We start from the raw sequence: 16,121 nt of genomic DNA, 5'->3' as shown, positions 1-16,121 counted from the left end.
TTATAAGGCAGAAGAAACCATCACTTTCACATGTTATGCCCACCATGAAAGAGATGGTTGTAAACTTGTCACCTTTCCCCCCTATAATCTAAAGTCACAAAATGCTTCAAAAAGAGAGAGATATATAGGATATATTGAATATCTTTCCTATCACCTTATCTCTCTCTAAGTTTAAATGATCCTTTTAAAAAAGTATATGTACTTGTCTTCGAACTTTTAAGACGGCCGGGTTCATTTTAATCTCCATTGTTAAACACTTTATTTAAACTTTATAAAATTTTATTCTATTTTGACGTAGAACAAGTAAGAGTCTAGTTAGAGGTTAACGAGGTTCAAATTATTTCAATTAACTATTATTTGGTCTAACTAATATTCTATTATAGACATATAATTATATGCTTTAAGTAATCTGTCTAGCTAGGTCATTAATTAATAACATTTTCTAAGGAAAAATGAAAATTTGTTTTTATCAAAACGTCTTTATGGTACAATTTGAATAGAGATGAAGATTTACACCATATATAGTTGAATGCTCTATAAATTAGGAGAAATTGAAAGGAAGAGAATGCAAACGTACAAAAATATTTAGGTAATATTTGTAAGTTGAAAGACCCAAAATGAGTAATTTCCAAAATGAAAGGAAAGAATGTCATGAATAATAATAATAATGATATGAAGAGGTAAGTAAGTGGTCCTTCTTTATTTGGTGGTTCTTTCTATGAGTTTCAATGTTCTCCTAACTTTTGATAAACAACAACAACAATAATGTTGCACTTTTTAGTATATGATTGTTTAATTTTATGTATCTGCCAAACTATATATCATTTGAAGAGAGAGTTCATTATTTAGTGCAGCTAGCCTCTCCCTACTACTGCCCACACCCTTCATGACACTATTATACTCTTTCATATTAAGTTAAAGTTAGGAGAGGTGTGAGACAAGACACAAAATACAAGGAACCAAAATAATATTTTAACAAATCCATATAGAAAAAATAATTATGTTTGTATAAAAGAAATTGAAGATGTATAGCATTACCATTGGGTTCATGCATGCTAACCACAAACAATAGGTTCCATTATTTATTATGGTATAATTTAGAGAGCCATCACCAAAAAATGTGGGCAAAATTTGCACTTCATTTTGTCCATATCTGAATCCCATTGACTTTTCTTCTTTAGAAATGGAATATGGCTTTAAATGGAATGTTTCTAAGTTTTATGTCACCACCCCTAATTCTATTATTAATGCATTTGCTTCACTAGACCTCAAATCCAACTAAAAGAAAAAAAAAATCCCTCAAATCTCACTTTTCTTGATTCTTTTGTCTACACTAATGGAACTATTTGTTTGGATCCTAGTGCTATTTCCCCACTAAATAAAGGGGATTTATAATGGATATCTCTCTCGGCATAAAATATAAAGGATATAGCAACCTTATAAACTATTTGCAAAAATAGCAAATCTTTTATTTCTTTTTAATATATTCCTAAAATACCCCTATTTTAGGTCAAAAATATATGGCTTGATTTTCTCTCCTCCACGATCTTGATATATATATCATTTTTTTCATTCTCTCAAATCTGATCAATTTTTTCTGACTTTCACAATTCGTCCTCTCTCTTTTCTTTTTCTAATTTTATCTTCGCTTTCAATTGGTCGATTTTTCGTTCCATTCTCGCCTCCAACGACCAATCGTAGTCCTGCGTTCAACAATTTTTAGCCTTCAAAGATTTTTGACGAGTAGCAATTTTCTACAATTTTCCGTTTGCGTCTACTTCGGTAGGTCAATGTTATGGTTTTGATATTAATTTTTTAGTATGTAATCAAATTTTCTTTAAAAATGTGAGATTTGTTTCCCAGTTTTTTCATCCAATTTATGTTCATCATCTCAATTAGATATTTGTTTTCAGATGTGATTCTTCCCTAAATTTTTCATTCGACGTCATCCAATTTTTACAATTTGATCTAGTTTCATCTTTGTAGGTTGATTTGGTTCAATTCAATTTGATGATTTACTAGTATTTTTATATAAAAAATGTGTTTGTTTACTTGTATTCGATTTCATCAGTTTGAGGCTTTGTAGAATTGAACATATTATGAATTTTTCTATCAATTTTACGTTTTAGGTTAAAAGAATACAAGTTATTGATGAATACAAGTTATCACTGTTAGTTAGACTAGGCGTAGTATGAGCATGGTGATATTAGTCTATCAGCGATAGATTTGTATCCTACATCTAATATTAGTCTATCAGTGATAAACTTGTATCCTACATCTAATATTAGACTATCAGTGATAGACTTGTATCCTACATTACTGATATTAATTCTAAGTTATCATTGATACTAGTCTATCAATGATAAACTTGTATCCTAGTCCATCACTGATATTAGTCAGTCAATGACAGACTTTATCTTTTATTAATGCAATGAGTGTTACACACTAGGATGATAATGGTATATTTTTGTTTTTTGTTTTTTGTTTTTTTTTTGCAGGAATTCAGAATTATGATTATTCAATGTTATGAGTGTAACACTACCTCTAGTTTGCAAGGGTCAAGCAAAAGGACCATGAAAAAAAAAAAAAAAAGATTGATTGATGAAAAGAAAAGTCACTCAAAATGTAGTTATTGTTGTCGTGCTGGTCACAACCGTAGAACGTGCACACTTCCATTATTTTTACAATTATGTGACATTATGTTGTTGCCTTTTTTTTTTCTTTTGTTAGAAGGAAATACTTTCTATCTGTTTGACTCAAACCTTTCGATAATAAGCCACTTTTTTTATCAATACATTTCAAGTCTATACATGTTACTTTATTATAAAGTAGTAATGTCATAATGGAGTTTAATTTAGTTGATAGTTCTATTGCTTATAGACTTTACTATGAAGTTTATCGTTGATAGCTTCTATTAATGATAGACTTCAACATGTATATTAACAAAACTTTTCCTCAATAAAATGCACTCATTAATAATAATTTGCAATTATTCAACATGTATAATTCTAATTTCTCAATGGGAACACAAAGGCACATAACTTACAATGATTATTCCACCTGTGATCCAACATTTTTCTATATTAATATGTAAAATCAATTCTTTCACCGTTATGGTCTATCTGTCTATTATTAATAGATTTTAACATCAATTAAAAAGTCACAACTATTTAAGAATATAAAAGGCATAACTTGCAATGTTCAACTTGTGGTCCAACCTTTTCTATATCAATATAACAAAATCAAATAAAATGTGAAGTCTATCGTTGATCTTTTCTATCATGAAATATTCACAAAACTAATATACAACAATATCCATTTACTCGATGAGAGAGTTGCAATCAAACTAGGGACAAATCAATAGGTCTCTTGCAATTTTCTAGTCTTCTGCAATCACCAACATTCTCTTTGATCGGTTAAGTTGTATCTTCGGCCTAACATTTTTAACATTCTTCGCTATTTCCATAGTTTTCATCTTTTTTTCTTTTCTTGAACAACCTGAAATGATAATATTGAATGAAAGTTTATAAATATATATATCATAATGCAAGCAATCTAAATATCTTCCAAGTCTACTAGTGATAGAAACCTATCACCAATAGACCCTAAGCAACAACACATAAAAAATACATATTAAACTAAAGTATCTACTAGCATCCCATTGCAAGCAAGCTAAACATCCTCTAAGTCTAAGTGATAGAAATCAATCACCGAAAGACCTTTAAGCAACATCACATAAAAAATGCACATTAAACAAAAGTATCTACTAAACATCCCTAAACATATTCCAAATCTATCAATGATAGAACATATCATTGATAGTTTTTAAGAAACATCGCATAAATAAATGCACATAAACTATAAAACATTTACTAACACACCTTAGCGCAAACAAGTTAAGCATCCTTAAAGTCTATCAAGATAGAAACAAGTTAAACATTCCAGCACAAACAAGTTAAACATCCTCCAAATCTATCAACCAGTGATAGAAACATATCACTCATAGACTTTAAGCAACATCACAAAAAAAAAAAAAAAAAACACATTAAACTAGACTTCTACTAACTTCCCAAGTCAAACAAGCTAAACATCTTCTAAGTCTATTAAGGATTGAAACATATCATTGATAAACCATATCATTGATAGACCATATCACTAATAGAACATATCATCGATAGACTATATTACTGATAGACCATAAGCAATAACGGATAATAAATGCAGATTAAGCTAAAACATCTAATACCAAACCAACACAAACAAGTTAAACATCCTTTTTAAGTTGATAGAAACATATCACTGATAGAACCTAGACAACACATAAAAATTTACATTAAACTAAATTATCTAATAACATTCCAATGCAAACAAACTAAACATCCTTCAAGTCTATCAGTGATATTATATATCACTGATAGACCCTAAACCCTAAGTAACAACACATAAACTACCTAAACCCTAAGTAACAACACATAAACTAAAAAACAAAGCAGAACCAAACATAAAATGAAGAAATCGATTTCAAACAAATAGAAAAAGAAAAAGAAATCTATTTCAAACAGGTTACGACTAAACGGAAAACAAAGATACCTTATGAAATCAACTTATTATTTCAAAAGAAAAACAAATAACTTACAATTGAAGTGGAGAATAACGAAAAGCAGAGAAGTCTGTAGATGATGAAGTCGAGAACGTGAAGCGAAGCGGAAAACGAAGGCACCGACAAGAGAAAACCAAATCGGAATACGAAGAAAGGAGAAGAAAGTGGAAGATGGAAGGAAAACGTGAAGACCGACGAAATCGGAATACGAAGTGTACGAAGCGTGAAATGTATCTACTTACAGGGGCATTTTCGTCTTTTACTTGGGATTGTATTTAAAATTTGTCATATTTGCAATTTTTTTTATTTTTTGCTATATCCTTAATTAATTTAAACTCAAATGTTATATCCCCGGTTGCCCCCTAAATAAACCTTTGAATGGGCTACTGATCAATCTTGGGCTTTGTTCTTGAAGTTGGCCTTTTACACCAATTTCTCCTTTAGTCCCATCCCAAAGTTGTAGCGTTTGCTTCCATATCTTGGCTCCTACAATAATCCCAACACATTGATCTCTAAATCATTCATATGAAAATTACGATTTAATAGTAGAAAAATATATTCTTTGTTTCGACGTAACTATTCAAATGAAAGTAGTTATACAAAGAAGTGATATATTCTTTTGTAGGGTATGGGTTATGAAACATCATAATTTAAAGTTGGAGATACAATTTAAACATCTTCATTTCATTACACTATCCAAATTAAAGTGGTAATATAATAAAGTGATGAATTGTTAAAATGAAACATCACGATCGAACGGAGATATATATACTTGAATGTGAATCTTTCTTCTTTTAATTTTTTAATTGTTTCTCTCTACAAATACTTGCAAGTATTAAAGTAAAACATGTAAAATAGAGAAACAAAACATGGTGGGGTGAAAATTAAATAAAGAGATTTAAGTGATAAGAACTTAATTAACTCAATAGGTTGAGATTTATGGGAAAATGTGATGTGGCTTAGTTGGTATTGATGAACGGCAAAGAGAGTGCCACGTCAAACTGAAATTCACTCTTATGATTTTCGTCCCCGGATAAAATGTCGGACCAGTTCTCCACCAAACGCTAGCTCCTTCTCAATTTTGATTTAGCCATGGCAGATGAGACCTTCAAATATGTGATTCTTGGTGGTGGCGTTGCCGCTGTAAGTGTCTCTTCTTCTTCGGATTTATAATTTACCACTTGGTTTACGCTTTTTCGTTTCAACGAACAAATATGATGCAGAAATGTTAAAGAACAATGAATTATATAAAATCCAAATAATTTCAGGAATTCCATTGAAAAATATGTTCGATTGAACTCTGTCATTGCACAATTTTATCTTCTTATATACGATTCTTCATTTCTTCTTCGCCTTCTTAGGGAATTTTGTGGTAATACAGGGATATGCAGCTAGAGAATTCGTTAAACAGGGGCTTAATGCAGGAGAGTTGGCTATTATATCCAAGGAGGCGGTACGTTTTCACATCCCACTCATGTTTGAGCAAGGCCTTTTGTAGTTTCAAATATAGCTTGTGGGAAATGATTCTTTATCTAATGAAAAACCTGTCGAGAACTTTTTCCATTGAAAGGGAAGACATTACGTAAATGGTCGAGTATTAGATAAAAATTGACTTTCGTTTCAAAACCAAATGTCCATTTACCTTAATAAAAATTACGAGGAAGTGGGATTTTCGGCACTACCCTTTTCATGGTGTCTTTGTAAGTTCGCCATAATGGGGTCAGATCCCAATTTTTGTTTGGATCGGATACGTGCTTGTTTGGGGTTCACGAGTTGTGATATCATATTAGAAAATATGAGGTAAAACCAACTGACAACGAAGAGAACCATCGTTTATGTATGTATTGATTATGAGTTCTCTTCAATAGCCATTTGACATCATTACTTTCAACCCCTTGGTTTTTATGTGAATATTTTCCTACTGTCAGGTTGCTCCTTATGAGCGTCCAGCTCTTAGCAAAGCCTATCTCTTTCCTGAGTGTAAGTTGCTTTCGGCTGAACTTCAATCATATGCCATCGTCGTTCTTTCTTCAACTTCAATGTTCAGGGGACGGGTTTTCCAAATGGGTGAATGTTTCCATCTCATAATTACTTGGTTTTGCAGCGCCTGCTAGATTACCAGGGTTCCATGTATGCGTAGGAAGTGGAGGGGAGAGGTTGCTTCCTGAGTGGTACAAGGAAAAAGGTGATCTTACTTCCTCTCTTATCATTTAATAATTTAATATTGTTGACATTCCTTCATTCAGAATAGTTTCAATGACTAACTAGCCTATCACTGCAGGGATCGAGTTGATTCTCAGTACAGAAATTGTTGAAGCAGATCTTTCTGCCAAGAGACTCAGAAGTGCTCATGGGAAAATTTACAATTACCAAACTTTGATTATTGCTACTGGTTCTACTGTGAGGATTCATCCTTCTTTTTTGCGAAAACATTCTAATTTACCTTCTCCTTGATCCCATATGTCTAACTTTAACTTGCCTGTTGCTTGAAGGTTATTAAATTGTCTGACTTTGGAGTTCAAGGAGCGGATGCCAAAAACATTTTCTATTTGAGAGAAATTGATGATGCTGATCAGCTAGTTGAAGCAATCAAAGCAAAGGAAAATGGAAAAGTGGTTGTTGTTGGAGGAGGATACATAGGCCTTGAGCTTGGTGCAGCGTTGAGAATAAACAACTTTGATGTCAGCATGGTTTATCCTGAACCATGGTGCAGTAAGTAGATTTCTTACAATTCAGTCTTCTCTTTTCTTCCTCTTGCCTTATATTCCCACGACAATATTCTCTCTGTTCTTAACTTTTACAATATCGATCAATTCTATTCTTGCAGTGCCTAGGCTATTCACTCCAGAAATAGCTGCTTTCTATGAAGGTTATTATGCAAAAAAAGGAATCACAATCATTAAAGGAACAGTCGCTGTAGGCTTCACTGTTGATACTAGCGGAGAGGTAAGACCAAAAAGCTTGGTTAAATTATATAAATATTAAATTTACCTTCATCCATTTGCTTAAACTTTTTCCTTCCTATTTTCCTCCCCAATTAATATTGAATTGTGACTTTTACGTATTTCAAGTCCACAAATGAGGAAGGTTAGATTATTTACTATTAAAATTATTTTCACCATTCACTCATCAATTTAAATTTTTTGGGTCACTCGGTGATTTTACAATCACCATCGTTCCCAACTCCCACCTGGTTAAAGGCATTTGTAATATTTGTAATGTGACTGAGGCAGAATGCTTTATTGAACCTTGTTCAGGTTAAGGAAGTGAAACTTAAAGATGGCAGGGTCTTAGAAGCTGACATTGTTGTTGTTGGTGTTGGTGCCCGGCCTCTGACAAACTTATTCAAGGGTCAAGTCGTGGAAGAAAAAGGAGGCATTAAGGTGAATGCAGCAAGCAAAATATATTTTAAGTTACAACTGATACAATTTACTCAGCAGTTCTTTTCTTTTCTTGAAGACTGATGGATTCTTCAAGACGAGCGTTCCTGATGTGTACGCTGTAGGCGATGTGGCTACTTTTCCTTTGAAGCTTTACAATGAACTGAGAAGAGTTGAGCATGTTGATCATTCTCGCAAATCAGCAGAACAAGCTGTGAAGGTGACCAAACTTTATCCCTCCCTATCTTAAACACACATCATAAATACCATATGTTGTCGAAATGCTCTTTGTTTAGGACCTTAAAGCCTTTTCATTTTATGGTATTGGTAGGCCATCAAGGCGAATGAAGAGGGAAAAGCCATCGAGGAGTATGACTATCTTCCATACTTCTACTCTCGATCCTTCGATTTATCATGGCAGTTTTACGGGGATAATGTTGGCGACGCAGTATTATTTGGAGACAACAGTCCTGATTCAGCTACTCACAAATTTGGGTCATATTGGATCAAAGATGGGAAGGTTCTGGGAGCTTTCCTAGAGAGTGGGAGTCCTGAAGAAAACAAGGCCATTGCCAAAGTTGCTAGGATTCAACCATCAGTTGAGAACTCAGATTTGCTCCTTAAAGAAGGCATCTCCTTTGCATCCAAGGTTTAAAAGTTACATTTCACCATCTACTGAATAAGTTCAAGTGCTTGGACTTAATATTTGATCAACTTTTATTTTCATATATGATTACTACTTTACATCATGATGTTATTGGAAAGTTGAGCTGAATCTGAAATCAAATTTTATCAAGTGTTTCAAATAAAGTGTACTACTTAAGATTTCAAACCAAAACAAGAATGCTTAAATGAACTTTGGGTTCAAAAAAAAATTAAAGTAATATCTACAAAATATAGCAAAATATCATTAACGTTTGTTTTAAAACCGAAGATAATAACACCTGATCTTTAAAAAATCTTTTTGCTTTATTTGCTTTTTCCCACTACTTGTTTACCGTTTACTATTCCTTCTTTTTCTCAATAAAAGAAAGTTTCTCTAAAATGAAACATATGCAATAACCCATCAACTATAATAATGGAGAGGGATAGAAGTTACATTTAAATTCATAAACTTTTTAATACCTTTTTGGTTACCATATATTCGAAAGGAAAAGTCCATGACTATTCAAAATTACAAATATATCCTTTGAATTTTATTTCATGCCATCTAAAAAGTAAATCATAAATTTTTAAGTTTAAATTGCCACACTAGACTAATCTATCACTACAAAAAAAAAAAAAAAAACTATTGATCAAATGGTTTATGAGATTCAAATCCTTCCGCTGGACATTATATCTCAAATTATTATTTTTTTTTACTGATCCAGGTTTCATGATTCCATTTTCCTAATCATCTCAAGTAAAATAATCAAGAAGGTAGGAGAAGATTGAAAAAAAAAGTAAGAGAAATAGCAAAATATATATCAACTAGGTAATCAGACAGTCAGGATTAAAAGTTTGTTTTCTTGCTCCTCAAAGCAAATTGATCATCAATCCAAGAAAGAGTGATAATTTCAACCACCACTAGCAACAGAGAATAAAGTTGATTTTCTTCAACAAAACAAAGCCATTAGAAGCCTAATTCCAAGGGAAACTATAAGGAAGCGCCCAATTCCTTACTCGTCTTCAAACAGGGAGAAGCAAATGTCCTGTAACACACATAAGAAAACAAAGTCAATATTCTAACAACCAATCCAAAGTTGTTGAAGGGAAAAGTAATTTACTTCATCAGAGTCCATAGCATCATCTTTCTCCTCTTTCTTAGCCTCAGCTGCAACAGGAGCAGCAGCATCGACAGTAGAGGGGACTGCAGCCACAACAGCTGCAACGACGGCACCGGTAGGTAAGGATGCCATCTTCTCCCTCCCACAGGCAATAAGCTCAGTTATATCCTTGCCCTTAACTTCAGCAAGAAGCAGCTCAATCTTTTCAACATCAGCTTCAGCTCCAACTGTGCAAATGTTAACCATTGACTATCAAAAGGCATCATCAATTAAATTTAGCTAAAAATTACCAGTTTAAATTCTTACCACAAATACATCCCTAAATTTTACCGTGTGCAACTTCCAACTTTGTGTCCAATATACTCCACCTATTCTATATTTTTCAATTTACAAAATCATTTGACATGAAGTTGAAAGTTTAATGATGAAGGTACCTAGAAATTGATGGTACAAAATTAAAAGTTTGGTTTAAGGACCTATCTGATACAAACATTTTCACAGATATAGTAAACTTTTTCTATCGTTAGTTGGTCTGTGGTTGTGATGCATAAAATTTTTATATGTATAGAAATAGTTGGAGGCAAGTCTCTCACAAGTCATGAGTTGTCCTGTCCAACAAACAACGATTTTGAGCTAAGGGTAATAAAAAGGAAACCAAAATGGACAGAACCAAATGAGTTCTTTAATTCTAGTCAGTTGGTTTAGATCCTGTCAGGTCAACCAAATGGTGTCTGTGTTTTAGTCGATTTGTGTCTTGTCACAAAAAAGCCGAAGAAACAGATAGTGATAAATCATTTTTTCAAGGGACCTAAAACTTAAAACTGCATGTGACAAAATGTAAAGAAATAATGAAATTTCAGAATGTCTGTTCAAGTTAGTTATTTTTCTTCATTTAAAACTTTGGTATTCTTAAATCAGTTCTAAAAAACTTAAGCAACAAAGAAAATTTATTGTGTAGTGTGTTTTATATCAAAATATTAATTAAGAAAAAAAACAACCGAACACAAGTTTTTTTTTTTTTTTTTTGGTTAAAGAAAGTAGACTTCATGAGAATTATATAAAGGAAAACAGATGATTTTATAGAAACAAGAACCCCAAAACAATTTATACAATAAAAAAGGAATTTAGGTTAATGATAATCATCCGTCAAGGTCTTTCAAAATAGAAAGCAAAAGCATGGCACATTTAACTAGAAAAAAAATTATATTCTCTACTGTTTTCATTTAGGGTCATTTCAGGAAAAAGAAATCAACTAATAAAAATCCAAGCATTTTAGTTTGAACAGCAACCCTCATAGATTTACTATTATCTTTCTTTCTTTCTTTTTTTTTTTTTTTGTATGAAAGACCTAAAAAAAAAATTATGTCCAAATAAAATATTACTAAATTTCTCAAAAAAAGGAAAAAAGAAAAGAGCAAAAACCTTTATTCATATTTGGTATTCTTCCTTTTAGTCCTATAGCTTTGGCTCTCTATATTTCCCCCTCTTTGGTGTTTAAGCATTTCTCTCCATTTACCTCTCTTGCTCTCCACATTTTCTTTCTCGAACTGAAGTCGTTGGGGAGAAAAAAGTAAGAGCGAGACCGAGAGGGAATATAAGGAGCTACAGCCCCAGAAAATAATCAGCTTCTTGTGAAACCCTAGCACGTTGGAGCTGTTAAAGTCTAGATTAATCACCATAACAAAACTATTATATCTTCAACCAAAACATAAAAAATTTGAATCAACACTTCCACAAGTTTTTAAACTAACCCAGCAAAAAAAAAAAAAAAAAAAAACCCCACTAATATCAGAAAAACAACTTATGGAAGCCTAGAAGGGTTAGCTGTGAAAATGTTCATATATAGTTCATTTATATATATATAAGTATAGGTGGAATATGAAGTTTGGAAGCATATCTAGAAACCCATATAAGTTCCATTTTCTTGGCTTTAAAACCAGATTCTTGAAAGTTATTGGATGGATGGAGAAAATCACAAAACAGAAGAAGAAGAAGAAGAAGAAGAAGAAGAAGCAGAGAAAGAGATTAAAAAAAATAAATAAAAAAGAAGAAAAAGAAGAAGAAGAAGCAGAGAAAGAGATTAAAAAAAATAAATAAAAAAAGAAAAAAAGAAAAAGAAAGAACCAGAGTAGAGAATGGTGTTGATATCTTGAGCAGATGGGGTTTTGTTTCCACCCAAAACAGCAAGCAAATAAGCAGCAACCACCTTCATGATTCTTCTTCTGAAAAGAAAAGAAATCAGAGAGAAAGAGAGATGAGAAGGGAAGAAGAAAAATGGGGAAGAACAGAGAAGAGGGTGTAAAGGTATTGTAAGGTACCAGATGAGCAAATTAAAGCTGTTGAGAATGCAGAAGAAGTGAAAGGTTATGGTGAGAAAGTGAGAGTTTGTTTTATGAAGGGGGGGGGGGGGGGGGAATGGGATAGCGCAGAGGTGATCAGCTCATAAAGAAAGGAAGAAAGGGGATATTCTGTTAATGGAAATAAAGCTACTGAGATGAAGGATGCTGCTGCTCTTTCTGTATGAACACATCTCATTTTGGTAATTCCTTATCTTTATATAATTATAAATTATGGCTCTTTCAATGCTTTTTATTTCCCTTCTGATTTTACACTACACTACACATAACAAAGAACATTTAGAGTACTCCCAATGCAAAACTTTTTTGCCATTGCCTTTCCTATTCAATAACTTAGGCTTAGTCCTAACTATACCTATTAATATAAGAGCTACTTCTCTTACAAAACACCTAACCGTTTCAAATTATTCTTCATAACATTTATTATTATAATGATAAATTATCAAAGATATATAGTTAATAGTAGTTTGTATTTATGGTTCAAATTGTTTTAATATGCATTACTATTCTCCCTCATTTTGTGTCTTTATCCACACCTTATTAATATGCATTACTATTCGCGTTAACTCATATTTCTCATTTTCTTATTAGCCTAAAATTTCTAAGCTACTCACCTCTATGAAATCAACTAAAAAACTCATACCAAAAACACCTTTTTTTTTTTTTTTTTGCATAATATATATACTATTAAACATTTTAGATGCTTTGATTTAACTTTTTTAATTTTTTCTTTAGAAAATAATATTGGGTGGTTTTTGTAGTTAAAGTAATGGGCCATGGATGAAAATGTTTGTATATGCGTTGTGTATGAGTTCCTTAAGTGAATAAATATGATCTATTTAATACAAACAAGTAAATTTGGGGTTAAGATTACTAAAAAAAGAATAATAAATGAAAGAATAAAAAGAAAATTGTGGATATCAAAAATAAAAAAGTATGTTTCATAAATTCATCGTGTGACTATTTTTGTACATACTTTTGTGTTTAGATTTGTTTATATATAAAAATTTAAACTTATCACCATTGTCAAGTTTTAAAAACTAAAATGAAAATTTTGGAAAAAAAGTCATGGATTTTTTTTAACCATCTAAGATTTCCACTAGATGGACATTCCATAACACTTCATGGATATAAGAAAAAGATACATAATTAGTAAAAAGCAACGATCTACTGGCTCAAAGATCGGAACAGTAAAATAAAATAAATTGTGGTTGAGGACAAAAATTTCACCTAAATAAACTAAAGTTGGAATTTTTGAAAGGTAATTACTGGGAAAGGGAGGACACAATATTTGTCAATCAAGACTGAAGCACATATCCTGCATAACACAAAACCCTAACTCTAACCCTAATTATCAATAGAATAAAAAATAACCACACGAAGATATTGTATTTAGGATTAGACAATTTTACTTTAGTTGATAAAAGAAGGAATAATAATAATAATAATAATATATTCTCTAGGGCTTTACACATAAGGATATTTGAGCCTTACTTTATATATATATAAATAATCGATTTTGTTATATTTACAATTTTAAAAGTTATGTTTAAGAATTGATTTGCGGTTAATATTCTTGAATTTAAGTCTTAAACTTCAATAAATGCAAAATTCATAAATCCATCCTAAGTATATATGGAAAGTTTTAATGTTTTCTCAACTAAGAAAAAATATAATTTGAATTTTCATCGAAATACTGTTTGAATATCTTTAAATTAAAGGATTTAAACATAAATTTAGTTTAAAATATTACCTACAAATTTTTTTAGATTTCCGGTTTGATTCTAATTAATCTATGATTTTCCCTTATACTTCAAAGCATCTCTCTCTCTCTCTCTCTCTCTCTCTCTCTCTCTCTCTCTCTCTCTCTATATATATATATATATATATATATATATATATATATATATATATATATATATATATATTATTTTGAATGACTTATTTTAATGTAAAACTTAAACTATATTAATAATTAACTAAGTTTGAATAGGGGTTCTAGTGTTTTATTGTTTTACGCCAAAACCAAATAAATAAATTAAAGTCAGGGTCGTTCTTCGTAAAAGTAAAAACAAATGCTACAAAAATGTGATAATAATGATAGAAGGAAACATAGATATGAATTTCTATTTTCAAACATATAATCAAAATTAACTACGTACGTCCACACGTATATATTAGGTCCTTTGCAATTCTACCTAATAAAGTATTCAAGGCATCCCAAATTATTATAAAGTTTGAAATTATATATCCATATATATACGATTTGTGAAATGGTTAAATACACCTACGTGATAATATTTGTAAATTTGAAATGCTTATTTGTTTGTTTTGTTTGAGAGTACGTGAAATAGGGGAATTAAATTAAATGTATATATGTTTTGAGGTTATATAGTAGGAACATTCATTATGTGAAACAAAACAAAAACAACAACAAAATATATATAGTTTGAGGTTCTACAAAACTGTTGGTATTGGTAATGAAAGCACACAAAGTTAAAAATTTAAACACATGCAAACGTAAAGAAGGGTGGCATTAAATGGATTAATGTGCATTTGCAAGGGAAACAATCGTCATGAGAAGTGCATTCACGGCCCGTAGGACAACCTTCTATGGATATTAATCTAGTCGTAGATCTCAACATTTTTGTAGAGTAATCAATTGTATCCAATGATTTTGTAACGTCTTTTTCTTCTTTTGAAGGGAGCTCTATCATCCCTTGATCATTATCAATAATCGTAGTAGATTCTTCGATCACAAATGAGGAAACAACGGCCATCATATTCATAGTTAATATTGTTATTACCATCATCTTCGTCTCCATTGATAGATATTTAATACGCGTGACTTTTGTATTGTTGAAGCTAACATCTGATGAGAAATTTTTTTATTCACTATATATACGACCAACACAACTTTAAAAAATAGCTTTGATGAAGAGTCGCAATAGATTATTTGAAGAAGATTTAAAACTCAAACTCGTATAAGAAATTAGATTGACGTATTTATAAAGCTTAGAATTTTTTTACAATAAAAATAGGACAGTGTTTTCCTAACCATGAATAATTTAGAATAGTCTCTCCTTTCCTATAATCCCAAACAAAGACACAACCTATCTTTAACTTTTTGAAGGAAAAAAATATTTACTTTTCAAAATATCACCCAATAAGTAATATCCTTTAAAAGAAAAAAAAAAGAAAGAAAGAAGAAAATAATTATACAAAATAGTTTTCAACTTAATTATACTCTAAATTTTAAATGGCATGAACAAAATATATTAGTAGGTTTGTTATTTAAAACTTTTTTATTAGAATAAAATAAAACACGAGATATAAAAAATTTAAAATATATCTACAACGTAGTTTGGAAAAACATTATCAGTAGTTAATTGAAGTTTACATGTCAAACATTATCGGTAGCTAATCTAATTCAAAATTTTTGGCTCTATCAATAATACAAATTAGAGTATTTCCTAGAACACAATTTAATAATAATTATACAGTACAATTTTGATTTAAACTCACTACGATGGAATAGATTGGATGAGCCACAATCTATATATATTATATATATATATTAACGGATTATATATAAGAATATGCCAATTATTATTGTTAAACTAATTTATTTTAACGTTCCACGTAAATTTATATCACAATATAAGTACCCTTAGGTGATATTAATATGAGCAAGAGGTTGACTTTATATATATTATCATTTTGAGATTGGCTTTAATAAGTCAAAAGATATCATATCTAATTTTGATTGGTTTCTCATAATTTATTGCTAATTATATTGTAATAATGTACGGTTTTCTTTTCTTAACGTCTGAGAGGTTTTATCCCATTCATTATTTTTCCAAAACACATGTGCACATCTAAAAGATTGGGAGAAAAACTCAATATATATACCACCTACCTACAAGTTTGGTTTTTATCGATTAAAACTTCAAATTAACTAACCACAAACATATCATAAGTAAATCAACTTGTATCCATCTTCATTAGAAAATACGTT

General features: G+C 30.9%; 2 protein-coding genes across 3 annotated transcripts; one reads left to right on the top strand and one right to left on the bottom strand.

Moving 5' to 3' along the window:
• The first annotated feature begins 5,463 nt into the window (after positions 1 to 5,463).
• LOC103500882 (monodehydroascorbate reductase, seedling isozyme) lies at positions 5,464 to 8,790 on the top strand. The gene is made up of 10 exons (XM_008464329.3): positions 5,464 to 5,743; positions 5,982 to 6,053; positions 6,529 to 6,580; positions 6,705 to 6,785; positions 6,882 to 7,000; positions 7,093 to 7,312; positions 7,428 to 7,546; positions 7,858 to 7,983; positions 8,060 to 8,200; positions 8,312 to 8,790. The coding sequence occupies exons 1-10, from the start codon at positions 5,693 to 5,695 to the stop codon at positions 8,633 to 8,635; spliced, it is 1,305 nt and encodes a 434-aa protein (XP_008462551.1). The 5' UTR covers positions 5,464 to 5,692; the 3' UTR covers positions 8,636 to 8,790.
• A 633-nt stretch (positions 8,791 to 9,423) lies between these two features.
• On the bottom strand, positions 9,424 to 12,143 carry LOC103500881 (60S acidic ribosomal protein P2-like). Of its 2 annotated transcripts, XM_017047417.2 has the most exons (4): positions 12,065 to 12,143; positions 11,871 to 11,968; positions 9,747 to 9,973; positions 9,424 to 9,671 (listed from the first exon to the last, which is right to left on the bottom strand). In XM_017047417.2, exons 2-4 carry the CDS (start codon positions 11,956 to 11,958, stop codon positions 9,639 to 9,641), a joined length of 348 nt encoding a protein of 115 aa, XP_016902906.1. In that variant the 5' UTR covers positions 11,959 to 11,968; positions 12,065 to 12,143; the 3' UTR covers positions 9,424 to 9,638. The 2 variants fall into 2 exon arrangements, with proteins under 2 accessions (XP_016902906.1, XP_050945058.1); XM_051089101.1 differs by lacking the exons at positions 11,871 to 11,968; positions 12,065 to 12,143 and adding an exon at positions 11,169 to 11,399 and having other exon boundaries at positions 9,424 to 9,973.
• Between the last annotated feature and the right edge of the window lie 3,978 nt (positions 12,144 to 16,121).

This window comes from Cucumis melo, chromosome 8 (assembly GCF_025177605.1).
Source record: "Cucumis melo cultivar AY chromosome 8, USDA_Cmelo_AY_1.0, whole genome shotgun sequence".
In the NCBI taxonomy this organism is placed as follows: domain Eukaryota; kingdom Viridiplantae; phylum Streptophyta; class Magnoliopsida; order Cucurbitales; family Cucurbitaceae; genus Cucumis; species Cucumis melo.
This window is presented reverse-complemented; position numbering and strand designations above follow the sequence as displayed.